General features: G+C 43.5%; 1 protein-coding gene across 1 annotated transcript; it reads right to left on the bottom strand.

Moving 5' to 3' along the window:
* Nucleotides 1–8,313: 8,313 nt before the first annotated feature.
* On the bottom strand, nucleotides 8,314–16,999 carry slc39a7 (solute carrier family 39 member 7). Its single transcript, XM_083982784.1, has 7 exons — nucleotides 16,378–16,999; nucleotides 14,515–14,683; nucleotides 13,072–13,161; nucleotides 12,804–12,938; nucleotides 11,435–11,539; nucleotides 11,129–11,325; nucleotides 8,314–9,704 (listed from the first exon to the last, which is right to left on the bottom strand). Exons 1-7 carry the CDS (start codon nucleotides 16,993–16,995, stop codon nucleotides 9,450–9,452), a joined length of 1,569 nt encoding a protein of 522 aa, XP_083838910.1. The 5' UTR covers nucleotides 16,996–16,999; the 3' UTR covers nucleotides 8,314–9,449.
* Nucleotides 17,000–17,821: the final 822 nt, after the last annotated feature.

The following is a 17,821-nucleotide window of genomic DNA, read 5'->3' as shown; positions in this document are numbered from 1 at the left end:
TCCACTTTACTTGGATTTCCATGCAGTCTTATTTCGCACAAGAAGCCTCGGTGTGGTGCGTTACCTCAGATGATTAGAGTCACGGGCTCAAGTCAGCACGTCAGGGTGATGCTTCCCCAGGTAGTTCTCAGCTGACACCGGGGAGGTGAAGGTGCGTCTGCCCTCCGGAAGATCCATCACCAAGTTAGTAGGGTGGAGGAGCCTGAAGGATATATTGCGGTCGTGTAGCTTCTTCTTCAGTGGTGCGAAGGCTTTCCTCTTTCTGTAGAGAGTTGTGGACATGTCCCGGAAAATCATTATATTGGAGTTGCCGTACAGGAGCGATCTTTTCTTCCGTGCCGCGTCCAGGATCCTCGTCACATCTGTGAAGCGGAGCAGCCTGATCACCATGGCCCGGGGGCGGCCACCCTCATCAGGTCGGCGCTGGAGCGTACGGTGAGCCCGCTCGATCTCGATAGGGGTCCCGGACTCAAGTGCTAGTATTTTCGGGAGCCACTCTTCTAAGAAAGTGATGGCGTTGCTCCCCTCTACACCCTCTGGGAAGCCAACCAGTCGCAGATTCTGCCTTCTGGCTCTGTTTTCCAGGTCATCGAGTTTATCTTTAAGGTCGCTAATTTCTTCCTCCGTCTTCTTTTTGTGATCTCCGAGGTCATTGTGTAGGAAGTCGAGACTTTCAGTGTGGTCGGCCTGCTTGCCTTCAATCTCTTTAACACGGAGACCTAGTGCGCGGTTGTCGCTGATGAGTGTTTCCACTGAGGTGGCCAGAGAGTTCAGCTTTCGGTCCAGCAGGCTTTGAATTTTGTCGAACCCCTTTGCAAATTCTTCATGAAACCATGTCGGCGGCTTTTCAGCGTTGGTTTTGTTCGGGCTAACGCTAGCAGGCTTAGCTGCGTTAGCTACGAATGTTGTTGCTGAGGTGGGCTTTCCACCTTTGTCTTCCTTCGCCCCTACATCAGCTTTTTTCGGCGGCATCCTGGGTTGTTAGTTTAGTTATAAGAGGGTAATGTAGTCGTTTCTATGGCAAATTAGTGCGGGTCAATAGCGAAAAGTAGGATTAAGTACAGGAGCTGGTTTTACTGCGTCCGTCCTCTACGCCGCCATCTTGGAACCTATTATACACTATTTACACGCTGTGATAGTTTCCAAAGGGGGGCTACTAGGTACTAATATGCAGGGGGCCCAAACCTATATCTATTGTATGTTTTTTTTTCTTTAGATATTTTCATCTTCCACTTGCTTAACTGTTCGCATTAACAGAAATTTTGGCCAGGGTTGCCCAAACTTTTGCATGTCACTGTACTGTGTCCATTAGAAATCTGAAGTTGGGGTCGTTGTTTAGCTCAGTTGGTGCAGAGATTGTAGTCGTCGCTGCAGCCGGCCCTGTATCAAATCCTGACTCAGGTAGCCTTTTGCTGCATGTCATATACTATCGGCTAAAGGTGAAAAAGCCCCAAAATATACTATTATGTATATAGTATTGGGCTGTATTTATAGTATTATATACTGTATATATACTATATACTGTATATATCCTACTATATAGCCTATACAGTCAGCTCCATCATCAGACACACAACTTGGAAACTCAGAGGCACTTCAGTAACCCTGAGGTCACAATCTAAGATGGCTTATCATCACACTGCCTATCCACCATTTAGTCTAGATGTTGTGACATTAAAGCAGTTCTAACAGTATTGTGTTGTGCTTCTTAACTGCAAACATGTTGCTTTTAATGCACAAACTATCACATGGTGTGTTGTTATCAGCTGCTATTAGCTAATAATGCTAATTACAGTAATGGCTAACAAAAGGGTAACATGGACATTGATCCTGAAAATGAACTGGAACCTGGTCAACAACATGTGACGTCATTCCCCACTTCATTCAAATTTTCAGGGAAAGAGATTTATTTTCAATTGTTGTATTTGTTGTTGTTGTTAGTTTCATTCATTTGCTTCAAAAGATTTAATGAAAATATTCCGTCTAGTTTTTGGTGCATTTGACCATTGTGTAAAATATAGCGACTGCATCTTTTGGTTGTAAATCTATGATTCAGAAAAGCAGCAAGTGAGGTGACGAACATCACACAAACATGACTGGAATGGTATGATGAATGATGGCGGCCGAAACATACTGGTTCCTCATGTTTTCTTTATAGCGTACCGTAAGGACTACAACAACAAAATAATTAAGGAGGAAAGAAAATAAAACAGATAAGTAATGAAGCAAAATGAAATAGAAACAGAAAGACAAAATTTGTAAAAAAAAAAACAACAATAAGAAATCCAACAGAGACTTCCTTGAAAGATGAGAGGGTTTTTTTTAAAAGATGCAGTTTGCATTATGTCACATTTCAAAGGTCCGTCACACCTGAAAAACGTCCCTTGGTTTAAGTGAAACAAGGAAATTGACCTCACTAAGAGGAGAGCATGAAGTCAAACAAACAACATAATCTGGAGACAATCTCCACAGAGAAGTCATGTCAATTTTTATATCCAACAAGGCACACAAAGAAAGAAGATGAAGACTCGCTGGAGGTTGCATGAAAATAAGCAAAGCCTGAACTTCAGAAACACGTGCTGCGTTCATAACAACTCGGAGGTCGGGATTCCCAACTCGGAAATTTCCGACTTCCGACATCATTGCGTTCACGCTGCAGGAACTCGGGAGAAAAAAAACATGGATACCTGAAGGAAGTTTGGCATATTGTGGCTCATAGCTGAATACGAAAAATAAATGCAGCAGTAAATTATGTTTATTTTGGAGGAGAGGAGAGGAGACGCCGCAGATGAGTGCACATATAACGTTATAGCCTTGATAACAGTTAAACGTTATTTCCGTCACATACGAGGACCACAATTTCACACCATACAACAATCACAGCTTAATATAAACGTATTTCATATAGGCTACTGCAATAATACACAAAAATATGCATTAAAACCTCAACAAATAACTTAAAATTTCTAAATTCTAACTGTTTAAGACGAGGGCTGCCATGTTTTCATGTTGTCGTGACGTCAAGTCGGAAAGTCGGAGCTCTGATATGATACCCGAGTTCCCGACCTGTAATTTCCGAGTTCGACGCCGTTCAATTCATTTTTTACAACTCGGAGCTCGTTTTTTTCCAACTTCCGAGTTGTCTTGAACGCAGCATAAGTGCCACAGGGATATCCCTTTGGTCGAATGGTCAGCGCACATGACTCTTACCCGAGAGACTGGGGTTCAAACCTGCCCATGGACCTCCTTCGTCCCTGCCACATTTGCTACATACATAAATAAGTGCCTGAGGTGATGTGTACATTGTGCAATAGAGGAAAAGAAGAGCTCTGATCGGAAGCTCAGGGTGAGCTGGTTCAGTAATTAGCAGCTGCAGTTCGTTGGAGTTATGGAAAATGTCACTTATGGAACGCAGCACGAGAGTGACGTTAACTGTTAATCATCTCAAAGAGGAAGAAGTTTCAGTAGGCACGTTTCCACGGCACGTTTCCACGGCACGTTTCCACTGCAGGATAATTTTACGGGGCCAGCCCCGATGGTGTGTGTCTCCACTGCAGGAACCTCCCCCACAGGGCCGCTTACAGGAACCTTTACGGGGCCGAACGTCCCTGTTTGGGGGTAGGTACCCAGATCGGCCCTGAAAAAGTCCTGGTGGGGCTGGAAATTTACTCTGTGCTGATTGGTCAGACTCAAAGCAGGATGTGATGCTAAGACAAAGCCCCAAAATAAACCCCATCTTTTTTTTTTTGAAAGCGTCTATACTGCCATAAAAAAACGACCTCACGATGATCAAAACTGTCGCACAGCACCATACGTAAGAGCCCGGTGGGTCTTGTCTGCAGTGGAGACACGGCCACCGAGAGGGCCGAGTGAGAGGACGGTTCAGTTCCCTCTCCTTTTACCAGAAACTCCTGCAGTGGAAACGCGGCTATTGAGAAACTGTGAAGTCCCCTCAGGTGAATGTGACATGTTTTAGTCAAAAAAAAAACAACATAAAAACCCAGCAGCTTCTTCTTGCCACAAACTAATGAACACAGCCTGAGCATCTACACACACACCTATACACACTCACTGACCATCACACAAATCCACTTACACATATATTGACTCATAATGACTCACATCCACACACATGCATATTCACACACACTCACACACATCCACTCACACAGACACTCACGCAAACTCACACACTCACACACCCTCTCTCTGCTGACAGACTGTAAATAAGTAATAAGTAAGTAATAAGTAATAAAAAAAACCCATGAGCCTTAGAACTGATTTGTTTACATTTGGCCGAATGTCACACAGTTTTGCTGCTTTTTCTTACATTTTATTGCCTTCATTGATTACTCTTGTGTTTCATTTTCTTAAATGATGTTATTACCTCTTTTATATCTATGCAGATATTATTATCTGGCCTCTCATTTTTTATTGTTATAATGGCTGCTAACTTTGTACACTACCTTTGTTACCACTGTGGTTATTACTATTATTATTATTATTATTTTTTTCTTTCTCTGCAAGTGGCAATGCGTCGCCTAGCATTGTCCCCTGCACTATTATTATTATTTATTTTCTTCTTCTTCTTTTTTTTCTCTCTCTATTATTATTATTGTTTCTTGTTCATTATTTATTTTTCTTTCTCTGCAAGTGGCAATGCATTGCCTAGCATTGTCACCTGCTGAGTAATTTGCAACATTGTAATTGTAATTGCTGCTAAACACCCTATGGAGGTTATTGTCTATCGTTTTAAATGTCTGAGTGTAATTGTATTTATTTGTGTACCATGGGACCGCGGATGGAAATTAGCTTTCCAGCTAAATCCGACATATTTACAGCAATTAATTGTTTTTTTTTGTATGTTCATGAATATGTGAGGTCCCATTCCAAATAAACCAATAAAATAAAAAAAATAAAATAAAATGCCTCTAGATTGTGACACATTAAACTCTGACCCCAATACTATGTTCAAGGAGCTGGTTGGATTAAAAATAATACCTGTAGTTTCCTGGTGAAACTCCATCGTGTGGGACTTTCGCTCAGTTTGATTCCAGAAAAGTGACATGTTTCTGTTGTTACCTATTATTACTCATCGTCGTTACCTATTATTACCCTTCACACCCTCATGCTTCATTTATTAACTTTTTTAATTTCCTCCCAGGCCCTGCGCAAGGCATCCTCTGATGGGTTTTTTTTATAATCTACCTGCTCTCAGCCTGTTACTGTAACAGAAACTATTGGTACAGACAGTCCTAAAGTAAAGTGGGTAAGAAGAGAAATTTAGTTTCCTAAGAATCAAAAAAGTGTTTTTTTGTGACTGCAGTACAACTGTGGCCAAAAGTTTTGAGAATGACACAAATATTAATTTCCTGCTGCCTCAGTTTTTATGATGGCAATTTGCATAACTTGCAAATTACTCAAGAATGTTATGAATGCATGACCTGGATGTAATTGCACAGTCCCTCCTTGTCAAAAAAATGAACTCAAAAAAGAGAGAGGCTCAATTGTTGTGAAGAAGAAAGTCCTGCAAGCACTAGCGGTCTCATTTATAACCACTGCGTAGGCTACTTGCAAAACGGGGCCTGAAAGTGGCGCACGTCACTTTACACGCAAAGGTTGTGATCTATAAAAAAATTTAAAAAAAACTTGACGGGAGAATGTGCGCACTCCGAAGCAAACTCTGACCCATACACATAGTTTGGAGGAAAAGGGGAATTGGCGACAGACGGTGTGGTGGTGAACTGAAGTCAGATTGAAGAAATGTGGAGTGAGATTTAATTTAATTTCACACACACATTTAATTTCAACCTCTATCATGTGTTAGATTCATGTTATGCTATGGTGATTTAATTCAAGAGTGTTATTTTGCATTGGACAGATGTTTCAGAAACATCTTCTTAGAATCTAATTGAAAATTTAAAATCAAAATTCCTTCTCTATATTTAATCACCACCGTCTCTCCGCCATAGTGTCCACTCCCGGAGCGCATGAGGAGTAGAGGACGGCGCGGCTGCATGGGATAAAGCATCCAGTCCTAACATGGTGTGAATAACTAGATATTTTCCTATGATCAGTGTGCGAGCCTTTTCCTACTGTGAACATGATTAAGAGTCAATTACATCTCAAAGCCTGGAAATAAGCCAGTAATCGTTCGCACAGACGATGTTCTGTTTTCTTGTTATCAGTCCTACTTATAACAAAAAACGGGATAAAGAAATGTTTGTTCATTCATCAGAATTTAACTGATTCTGCTAATTATTCAACGTTTCATCGATCAGTCTAATTACTGTAAATATATAAATACAGCGGCGAGCCCCGTGCGTAATGCATCATGACGCTGCTGGAGGAGAATGAGGATGATCTTCAGGGAGCGGCGACTTTTTGGCCCATGATGATGACGACTGGTTAATAACTTGTTTCAGATCCCCTAGAGCTGTTGTCATTGTTGTAACTATGTGCCAAGGCGGGTTCAGCATTTGAGAGGGCAGTGACCCAAACCACAGCACGACGCGCTCTGAGCCACTGGCGCCGCTGGCAGCCGCCGGCAGCAACATGTCACGTTGCTACTTTAACATCTGCCGCCAATTCACAACAAAAACAGAACAATAGCATGTCAGGCTCATTTGTGTGGTGGTTTGCATTGACCGTAAAAAAAAAGGGCGTGTACAGGGTGGGTCGTGAAGCCGAATCACTTGTTGGCACTCTGTGATTTATAAAGGGAAGTTTGCTTAAAAGTGTGCGTACACAGGGTTTTATAAATCTTAATATTTTTTGCGTACGTCCAAAAGCCAAAGTTTGTGTGCACCAAAAAATATTCAGATTTATAAAACCATGCGTATGCACACTTCTAGTAATGATCCTACGCACAATTTTAATAAATAAGACCCTAGGACTGTCTCCTAAAGGGGATTCAGCTGCAGGATCCGGACACCACCAGAGCAGAGTTTAAGGGCATATTTCCACCAGGCTTGTTTAGTTCACTTGAAATTGACTTTTTCCTTGGTGCAGACCATTTGGGGAGGTGTGAATACAAACTACCGGACTCTGGTGCGGACCAAACAAGTGAACCAAGACCACCTCTGCAGCTGGGACTCGGTTCACTTGTTTGGTCCGCACCAGAGTCTGAAAAGAACCCTGATGCGATTCGTGTATGTTGTGAATGCAAACCGAACCTTTTACGAAACCAAATGCAAAATCCAAGCGCCTTTTTGGATTCAACAGGCTTCTGTTGTTGTCAGAAAATGTGGAAATGATCAACAATGAGCCGTGGGTCAACATGGAGCACAGATAGACACGCTGCCTCCTTGATATTTGGTCAGAGGAAAACATTTATCAGATGCTGGAGAGGACGCACCCGTAGCCGTTATGGATGCACATTCGTAATTGTTTTTTTTAACTGATAACAGAAGCTCGTTATCCCATTAATAACCGTTAACTGATAGGAAATAAATGTGACTAGGCTTATGCTGATCGGCAACGCGATCATCCATCCTGAGAGATTGGTTAACAATGTTTTTTTTGGCTGCTATAATAGGCCCTACAGGCAAGCTGCTAAAGCTGTGCCGTCCTCTTTTTTGTTTGTTTGTTTAGCGCACCATCCTTCAGACGTCTGTGTGTTTGCTGTCTGACTTTCCTTCACGGGGACTGCTGCATAACGGGCACATGGCCTACTGTAGGCTAAGTAGCCTAATCCCATGTCAATTTTTGCTGCGAAATATGACTGAAGGCAAAGTTCTCCTGCAGTGGAAAATGCGGCTTTTGTATAAAAAAAAAAAACATCCTGCAAGAGCAACATTTCCCAACCATCCAAGAAACTTGATACACTTGATTAAACTGTCAATAAAAGCCTTTGACACTTATGAAATGCTTGTAATCGTGTTTCAGTAACATCTGACAAAAAGATCTAAAAACACTTAAAAAAAAAAGTGAGGCAGCAAACTTTGTGAAACCCAATACGTGTCATTCTCAAAACCTTTGGCCACAGCTGTAGAAAGTTGCACTTGTTCAGCTGCTGCAGCAACGAGAACCAGCACATCAGCGCTCATTATCTTCATGCCATCGATGTGACACGTGATTAACTGTACGTCAGGTCAGATAGTCTCATACTTGCTGCCTGTCTGAGCAAAACACCCATCTCTGCAGTGCTTTAAAAGAAAAGTCACATTTACCAATTGTGGCCCTCTTACTCCCTCTTGTGGTCAATGTCATGTTTGGTTAAATTCAACTTTCAAATTGAAAGCAGCAGTTATGTGTGTCTGTATGTTGAAAAGTAATAATCACTTTGAAGATTATCAACCTTTATTGGGAATGTTCATCACAGCCGTCTGCGTTTTTATCATCCAACAGGTGGGGAAAAGTGTGTTGTAGGTTAAAGGTCCCATATTTTACACTTATTCTCCTGGGTTTTATTTTAAAGTGTTGATACATAACATGAATCATGATATACATTTGTTGTGTCAAAAACCAAAAAAAGCATGTCACGTGTGGTTTTACATCTGGAGCTCTGGCTGGTTTCAACCAATCAGAGGAGAGGAGGCTCTGAGCCTGTCTTCTGATTGGCTGGTTTCTGAGCGATCAAATGAAAACAAAGCAGATCGAAGGTTAAAAAAAAGAAAAAAGAAAGCCTGGCCGTGGTGACTGCTTTGTTGCGACATCATAAAGTTACAGAAAACCTTATGGGTCATTTTATTATGACACTGTGTAATTAATTTCTCTACAATATGGGACCTCTAAGTTTTCCTGTTATGAACATGATGCCATATTGAGCACATCTAGAAGCCTCAAGATTTTATTTTATTTTGCGGAATGTAAAAATATTAACATTCATTCAGTTCCCATTATCCAACATCGGATCCAGACCCACAGAGCTGGTTCTGCTGCTCCTCTGACCCGACTCTGAAATGTGTGATTGAAAGGACCGGCCACCAGAGGACCACCCGCCGCTCTGACGACACAAACATGGATGGCGACGAATCTGATTTACTTGAAGCCACTTTTGGAGGGAAGCAACTGTCAGTTAATTAAAGCTGCAGTCATTCAAAGTGCAGGTGGTGATCCGTGTAGTGGAGGTGGTCGAGGGAATTACTGGGACCTGACGAAAGGCCTTCGGTCCTCAGAGACGCCATCTCCATCTCTTTTGTTTCCCTCTCTCTCTGTCCCGAGTCTCCGCCGCTCCACCGAGCCGACACTTCGCCTCTCAACAACAAAATAGTAACACAAATCAGGGATGTGACCGTGAACTGCTAAAACACACAAGACAACAAAAAAAAAAAACATCCATTGGCCATAAGTGGGTGCTGTTTGTCCCAAAATAGAACACAATAAAAAACAAGAGGACACACCCCTGATAAAGAAAAAATCCACTTGAACTCTACTTAAAAACCTCCTTTTTTAACCTTTAGTTGACCTTTGCCCTCTCTTGTCTCTCTCTGTCTGACCGCGGCGTCTCACTCGTACTCGGCGATCAGCACCATCATGCCGACTCCGAACAGCAGCGCCAGGATCTCCATCAGGGACTGGCCGAAGCTGGAGCGGCCCGCCAGCAGCTCCGGGAGCACCGTCACCGTGGCGATGTAAACGAACCCGCCGGCGGTGAAGGGCAGGATCCAGGCGGTCGCCGCGGCGCCCACGCCCTCCGCCAACAGGGAGCACGCCGTGCCGGCCAGAGCGCCCAACGCCGTCAGCAGCTGCAGACACATGGCCTGATGGGAGAGGAGCGACAGCGTCAACACACCGGACACAGACTTAGATGGTTCAGGTGTCGTCAACATCAGCAGCATCGCTCTGTCTTTTAAAAGTCCTGCTAAACATTATCTATTATTTTAATAAACTCTGCTGCTTCAGAGCAGGGTTATTCTAGTTCATTAAAACTAAAACAAGCAGTGAAAATATAATTTAGTTACCGTATAATAATAATAATAACAATAATAATAATAATAATAAGAAGAAGAAGCAGAATTTTTATAATTTAAAAAATTTAAAAAAAGCTAAAATCTTCTATTATTTGGCAGGTGCGTCGGAGGGTGACAATTAAGTCCAAATGAGAAAAGAAGAGTTCCCACACACATGGCCAACTTGCAAAATTTATTGCATTGCAACGTTTCGGTGCTAGACCTTTTTCTAATAAGGAGAAGAAGCAGCTCTGGGAGCACCGTCACCGTTGCTTGAAAAAGGTCTTGCACCGAAACGTTGCAATGCAATAAATTCTGCAAGTTGGCCATGTGTGCGGGAACTCTTCTTTTCTATAATTTCTGAATAAAAGCTGAATAAAAACTACAAGGAACAATGCAAAACTAACTAAAACTATGGTGAATGTCAGATAACATCAGCTTAGTTTTAGTTTTCTTAGAGATCCTGAAGTTTCAGGAAGAAAACGCCACAGCTCAAATATGGGACGACTTGGAGCACGACCCACAGGTAGATAAGGACTGATGGGAACATTATGGGTGCAACTAAAAGGGAAAAATACCACAAACGTGGAAGTTCATCTTCAGAGGCTTTCTCCTAAAACCTGAAAAATTAAAACTAAGATAGATAGATACATTTTATTACAGAGTCTAAGTCCAGTTAAGAACAAATACAAAAAGATAGAGAAGGAAAAAAAACAAAACAATACAAACAGCGACAACAACAACATCATACGGGGTTGTCTAGCAACCCCTTATTAAAAAACACTTGTACCAGTGTTTCCAGAGCAGTGACGTGTAACGTGAGGCACTAAATAAAAACTAGGCAATTCCTCAAATATAAAAACTAAACTAAATCTGCTTAATGACTTGTTGAACTAATTTAAACAAAACTGAAATAAAAAAGCACTGAAAAACTAAAAACTAATCAAAATTTGAAAACTATACAGGGTATAGTTAGTTATATACATTTAGTTGTGGTGATCCGCCACTCCAATTATCGGGTCAAGACAGATGCACAATAATAATCTACCAGTTACTGTTACTTTGAAAACTTCCTCAAGTGTCTTGATCCACTGGACGGCGCTCGGTTTGTCAATGAACAACGCCAACGAGGTTATTATAGCCCAAACAGTTTCTGTTTATAATCTTGCCACATCTTAAAAAACCCTAGAGGAAACAGTTCTATAATAACCTTGAGAGCTTCAGAGCTCATGTACCTTTTTCTTGGTGCAGCCCGACTGGACCAGGATGGCGAAGTCTCCAATCTCGTGCGGGACCTCGTGCAGCAAGATGGTGAGGGTGGTGATGGCGCCCACCGCCGGACCCACCAGAAAGGAGGCGCCGATCGCCAAACCGTCGGTGAAGTTGTGCGTGAAGTCGGCCGCCAGGTTCAGGTAACCCGACACTTTGATGTCTGCACCAGTAGAGACAGAGAGAGAGAGGGAGAGGGTGGAGAAGTGTCAGAAACAGACCAGCAGGGGGCGGCGTTCATCTGTGAAAAGAAAACCCACTCCTTTGTTCACCTGTGACCTGCGTCTCCTCTTTCTTTGGTGCTTTGCCTCCTTTCTCCTCTTTCTTCTTGTTTTCCTTCTCCTCCTCTCCATCGCTGTCTTTTTCCTTGGCAGCACCTGAAAATGTTGCATCAGATTAGCCACAACCTCCAGATCAAGCACTCACATCTGCACCTACAACGCCTAAAACGATAACCACAACACCAACAAACATTATGAAACCTTCCCAGTTATTTCCTGAGACGATGCGAGGCAGAGGGGAGTGTAGTCGCCAAAATGTAGTATGGACTAATAAATAAGCACCGCAAATGACTGAAGAAAAAAAAAGTTTTCTCCTCCGAAGCAGCATAAATGCGGCATAAAGATGCACATACTGTATACTATATGTGTGTCATCTTAAAGGTTCATGAGGCAAGAAATGCACATGCGTTTTAAGTTTTTTACTGCTAATGGGCGATGAAGCGTTTCAAAACCAAAAAGAATGAGCCCACTCGCGTATCTCTCCGTTGCCTTGAACAGGCTGTGTGCTGCATAATGCGCTGCAATTCTGGGTCCGAATTTCCCGCGCTGTCCGCGGATGTGACGTCAAATGACGCTGCATGCGCGTCCTCGACAGCTTCGGCTTTCCTCCGCTTGCGCCCAGCGGTCGGCGGATGTCTTGCAGCCTGAACAGTTATGTGAGCAGCGAGTAGAGAAATAACGTCACTTTCTTACATTCTTTCTTCTTCTTACGTCACTTTATTATTTTATTGCATGCGGTGTGTGCGGTGTGTGTGTGTCGTGAGAGAGACAGCAGGTAGAGGGGCTGACTGGCAGAGATGAGATAGTGAAAGCTGTTCTTTTTTTCTGTGAGAGACTGCTGCGGCGGACCCAAACCAAACTGTGGCGGCTGATTAATAGAAAACACTGGTATAGTAACGTTACGCCGTTTCCAATTCAGCCACAGTGTCACTGTCACAGCATCAGCTGCTGCTGTGGAGAGTTGATGCGCGCTCCCGCACCAGCTTGGCTGATGGCTGCAGTAACCCCGACGGCCGCTACGGCCGTTGTATCGCTAATGAGTTTTATTCCTTGATCTTGCCTCAAGCTCCTTTAAACTCCAGTCTCTACTCTTATTATCCACCTGATATTATATTGACACTCTGTGTCAGTGATGCGGACTGTCTGACGGACAGAGTGCATTTATGCCCCGGCTGCGCTCTGTCCTTCAGACATGACGTCATTTTATTTTTATTAAAGTAATCGGTTACCCGGGTAACACCAGGTTAGGTTACTCGGTTTGAAAATTACTCAAAATGCCCATCCCTAGTTTTAGACAGAAGAAATATAAATTGTACAAATAAAGATTATTTGTGAGAGTATTTGTGTTAGTTTGACGCACCGTGTGAGTGGCCGTGGGAATGTCCATGTCCGTGTCCTCCCTTCAGCAGACGCACAAATTTCTCTACGACCAGGAAGGCGATGATCCCACCGAGCACCCACAGACCCACGGACATCATGTGACCGTGGGCAGCACCTGTGCAGGAGGAAGAGGAGGAGGAGGAGGAAGAGGAGGAGGGACACAGGTTAATGTCAACAAAGAAAAGTAGATGCAAGAGATTTTTAGACATTGCTGCTGAATGAAAACTGTAACTGCTGCTGCTTCGTACCGTGGGAGTGGCCGTGGTCGTTTGACTCTTCACTTGCATGCGAGTGTCCGTGATCCTCCTCCTCCTCCTCTCCATGATGAGAGTGCGGCTCTGTGAGGAAGAACACATGAAACAAAACAGACGTTAAACTGACGAAGCCGAGTCTGTGTTTACGAGTCTGTGTCTGACTCAACATGTTGTGTTTGTATTTACTGATGTTAAAAGGAGTCACACACGCTGAGGTTTTCATTTATATGTTTTAACAAATGTTGATGTGGCAGCTGTGATTAACTGAGGCCATGGACACACAGCTGGATATTTATAAAGATGAATATTTTTCCCTCTCAGTTTTCAATAATAAGATCGTACACTGATAGTTCTCATAAACATCTTTATATACACAAACCAGGTTAAATAAATACACTGTCGAGTGTGTTTATTTTTCTCTGTTTAGAGTGAAAGTTGGAGTTAAACAAGTGAACAAGAGCTCTTCCTCCTCCTCGTCGCTCCTCAGTGTAATGGAGAAAAAGTAAAAAGTCACTTTGAGACTAAAAATGGAAGAAAATTTGTGCAAAGAAGCAAAAAGTGTTTGGATGAACGGTGATCAGAGCTCTGCTTTCACAGCATCACGATCTCACTGTGGATGGAAGGAACCTAAAACTCCTGTTGTCCCACATCTCCACTCTAAGTTTTCAGCAATAATCATTTTCAATGACCTAAAACAGAGTTGTGTGTGTATGAAACACATTTAATGATATCGTTTTTTTTAAAAGGGATAGTTCAACATTTTGGCAAATTGGCCCATTGCCATAATCCCTATAGTCATAGCAGTAAGTTTGTTACCTTTATTTGTCCGAGCAAGCTATTTTTAGAACGGCGGAGCAAAGTTGTGAGCTGCTCAGAGCTACGCTACGGAGGCTCATGGGATTTCTTGGTTTCCCTCATCAAACTAATCAGATACACACCTGCACATTCACCACGCTATGAGTTAATAACACAACGTTACCAGACAAGAGTTGTTTTAGAGGGAAATACAGAGACTGCCTGCAGAAAAACTGTCCCTGAAGGCAACGCGCATCAGTGGTTTTGCATGAATTTGTCTCTAAAACAACTCTGTCTGGTAACGTTGTGTTATTATCTCATAGCGTGGTGAATGTGCAGGTCACAACTTGTCCACCAGAGCGTTGTGGAGTTGTTGGATTGTGTATTTGATGAGTTTGATGAGGGAAACCAAGAAATCCCATTAGCCTCCGTAGCGTAGCTCTGAGCAGCTCGCGGCTCTGCTCCGCCGTTCTAAAAACAGCTTGCACCGACAATTAAAGGTAACGAATCTACTGTAGTATGACTATAGGGATTATGGCAATGGGCCAATTCGCCAAAATGTTGAACTATCCCTTTAAGATAGCCAGCTAAAATAAAAAAAATAAAAGAGTAAAATCAGAGTAATGGGGATGGACTTTCTACCGAGAGCGTGGGGGATGAGGTGGAGGAAGGCGTCGCCTAGGAGACCTCCAGAGGCGAAGCTGAGCAGAACCTTGAGCAGGTTCTGGTGCTGGTCGCTGTTGGACTGAACCGGGATCAGAAACAGGATGAGGAACGGAGCCGCGCTGATCAACAGCGTCGCTCCGATGGCCTGCACAGAGAGACAGAGAGAAAGAGAGGTTGACTTTTCATTAACATCCTCAAAATGCAACATCATCATCATCATAAAGAGGAAACAAAGACGACTGATGACTAATGAAAAGTGACACAGGAAAAAGGAAAAAGTCACTTTGAGACTAAAAATGGAAGAAAATCTGTTTTCTGTGGAGCTGAAAAAAAAACTGCATCCACATGTTGTCAAATAGAAAACAACAAACTAACATCTGGATAGTGATCACAGCTCCAGATGTGTGCGTCGTTTGTTCAGTGGCTTGACCAGCTATGAAACAAAACTCTTTTTAGATTTACAAGAATAAGTGAAACAAGCTTCTTCTTTTTCTTCTCGGTGCCAAGTTGACATTTTTCTCACAGAGTCTGTTCTGTCTCCACAGTTTCTCACGGTCGTCACCGGTTCACCCTGTTTCTTGGCCGGATGCAGCGGCAGCAAAGGAAATAAGTGGGGTTTTTTTTTCCCGGAGACTTATTAGGTCCCTGAACGCATCAGGACTTCCTGGGTGAAGTGTCTTATCGAGCAGCTTGAGGCCGATTCAATACGTTCTTACTTGGAAATGTGAAGCTGGAACACAGACAGGGGTTCCTACACACTTTTTCCAGACCATAATTTCCAGACTTCTCGGTACAAAAAATTAAAATAATTTGTGACATTTGAGTAATTAGATGTGTATCATGTAAATAAATCATTTGTTTTCATTATTGTAAATCTGTATGCCATTATGTCACCTAATAATTCCCAGGAGATTGTAGCTAAATAACACATTATCTGCCGCGAAACTCCTTCATTTCACCAATATTTAGTTCTGATAGGCTAGTGCTATTCCCCTCTGAGTCCGGGGTTAGCTGTTATCAACATCCGGGGTCTGTAGGTTGACCTACTGACCTCTGACCTGGATGATGTCATCTCCGACCGCCGCACGGTGCGGCTTGTTGCTACCGCTAATGCTACGGTTCGTTTCTGCGTGTTTCCGACTTGTCAGAACAAAATGAGCAGCTGGATGAAGTTCAGCTTCCACAGGCTTCCTCTCCTCAACCTGGACTCACTAAAGCTCCGGCTAGTTGAGATAAAAATGGATCTGAATGCCGAAGCGGAATGATTATTATCAGAATGAGCCGCGCGGCGCTCAGAGATGACATCATCCAGGTCAGAGGTCAGTAGGTCAACCTACAGACCCTGGATGTTGATAACAGCTAACCCCGGACTCAGAGGGGAATAGCACTAGCGTATCATAACTAAATATTGGTGAAATTAACGAGTTTTGCGGCAGATAATGTGTTATTTAGAGGCTGCATTGCGCTGCCCCGTGTACTCGCATTATACAGATACGCGGCTCTCGGCTGGATCTAATTGCGTCGGAACGACTTGTAATGACACCAAAGTTATCTGGGTGAGTAAATGACGTATTTTATGCTAGAAATAAGGTCCAGATTGTAAAAAAACTGCAATTGCCCTTTAAGATAAGATAAGATTTTCATACAATAGTTTCCATTTTCCAGACCTGGAAATGTATAAAATTCCGTACAAATTCCATACTTTTCGTACTTGCGTAGGAACCCTGCACAGAGTTTTACACCAAGAGCTGCTGTGCACTGTATTCCCACATTTCAAAAGGTTAACACATGGATCCCATTACAACCCATGACTCTACACACACACACACACACACACACCTGCATCCAGAGCTCCAACGTGTCCCTCTTCTCTCCGTTCACCTCCCTCTTCACTCTCTCTCCTCCGTGACCGCTCTCCTCCTTGTGCACGCGAACTATATCCTCATGATGGTCGTGAGCGTGCCCGTGGCCGTGATCATGAGCGTGCCCGTGCCCGTGGTCATGAGCGTGCCCGTGGCCGTGATCGTGAGCATGCCCGTGGCCGTGATCATGAGCGTGCCCGTGCCCGTGGTCATGAGCGTGCCCGTGCCCGTGGTCATGAGCGTGCCCGTGGTCATGAGCGTGCCCGTGGCCGTGATCATGAGCGTGCCCGTGGCCGTGGTCATGAGCGTGCCCGTGCCCGTGGTCATGGAGCTCCTCCTCCTCCGTCGGGAGGTTGGCCTCTGCGCTCCACTTGCTCGCCCCGTGGAACATCTTCACCTGAGAGCCGTCGTCCTCCCCGTGAGAGTGGCCGTGGTGATCGTGGCCGTGGTGATCGTGGCCATGGTGATGGTGGCCGTGGCCGTGGCCGTGCCCGTGGTCGCCGTGCGAGTGGCTGTGAGCGAAGGCTGAACGGGAGGCGAACAGCAGCAGAGCAGAGGAGGCCAGAGTCAGCGCCAGCAGACGTCCACAGCCCATATTCACCCTCTGGCGGAGAGAAACAGACACAGGCTCATCGTTACTCATGAACATTAAAGCAGAAGTAAGCAGAATATTTGTGTTAATATAAGTCTTAAATAGTTGTATCTTCCGACAGCAATCACTTCTATAGAGTGTTTGGTGTGAAACACGGGTCTGTCAGTCACTCTGCTCTGCTGTAAGCCGAGGAGAAAACTTTCCTTGTATCCTACAACCTTTATCCAATGAGGAGAGAGAACGGCATAAAGGGGCGGTCCTCTCTGTGTGTGCAGCCAAGGGATGCACGTGAATGTGGTGACGTAGGGACGAGGGCGGGGACTGCTAACTCCATCGGCTGACAGGAAGTTAGCCAAAACGACCGGCGACCGGATTGCTTACTTCTGCTTTAATAACTTTCAGTTTAACACACTTCATGTCTCTGTTTGCGTTATGGGCGTATTGATGCCAGATAACAGAAGAATAATTATTTAATTTATGCGTCTCTGCATCATAAAGATTTCAGCCCTGCAAACAAACCTGTCTGCATGCTGCTACTTTTTCAAAAACTGTCATGTTCAACAGTCTTGTGTCTAATTTTCCTTTTAAGGAATGTATTTTCCCCAATTTACTTCTTTATTTTACCAGTTCTTTTAGGACACTTTATTTAATTAATTCTTGCATCAATCTGAATTGCAACCACATTCAGCAGCTCTAACCACATATTTCAGTCTATTCTATTTCTCTGATGGTTTTTAAAATTACTAAATGTGCAATGTGGTTGAAATAAAAGCTACATTTATATTAAACCCTTCTATGCTCACACCTGGAAACAGAAGACACCAAATCT

The sequence above is a fragment of the Trachurus trachurus genome, assembly GCF_905171665.1.
Source record: "Trachurus trachurus genome assembly, chromosome: 11".
NCBI classification, from domain to species: domain Eukaryota; kingdom Metazoa; phylum Chordata; class Actinopteri; order Carangiformes; family Carangidae; genus Trachurus; species Trachurus trachurus.
The sequence above is the reverse complement of the archived record's forward strand: the minus strand, read 5'-3'. Positions and strand labels throughout refer to the sequence as shown.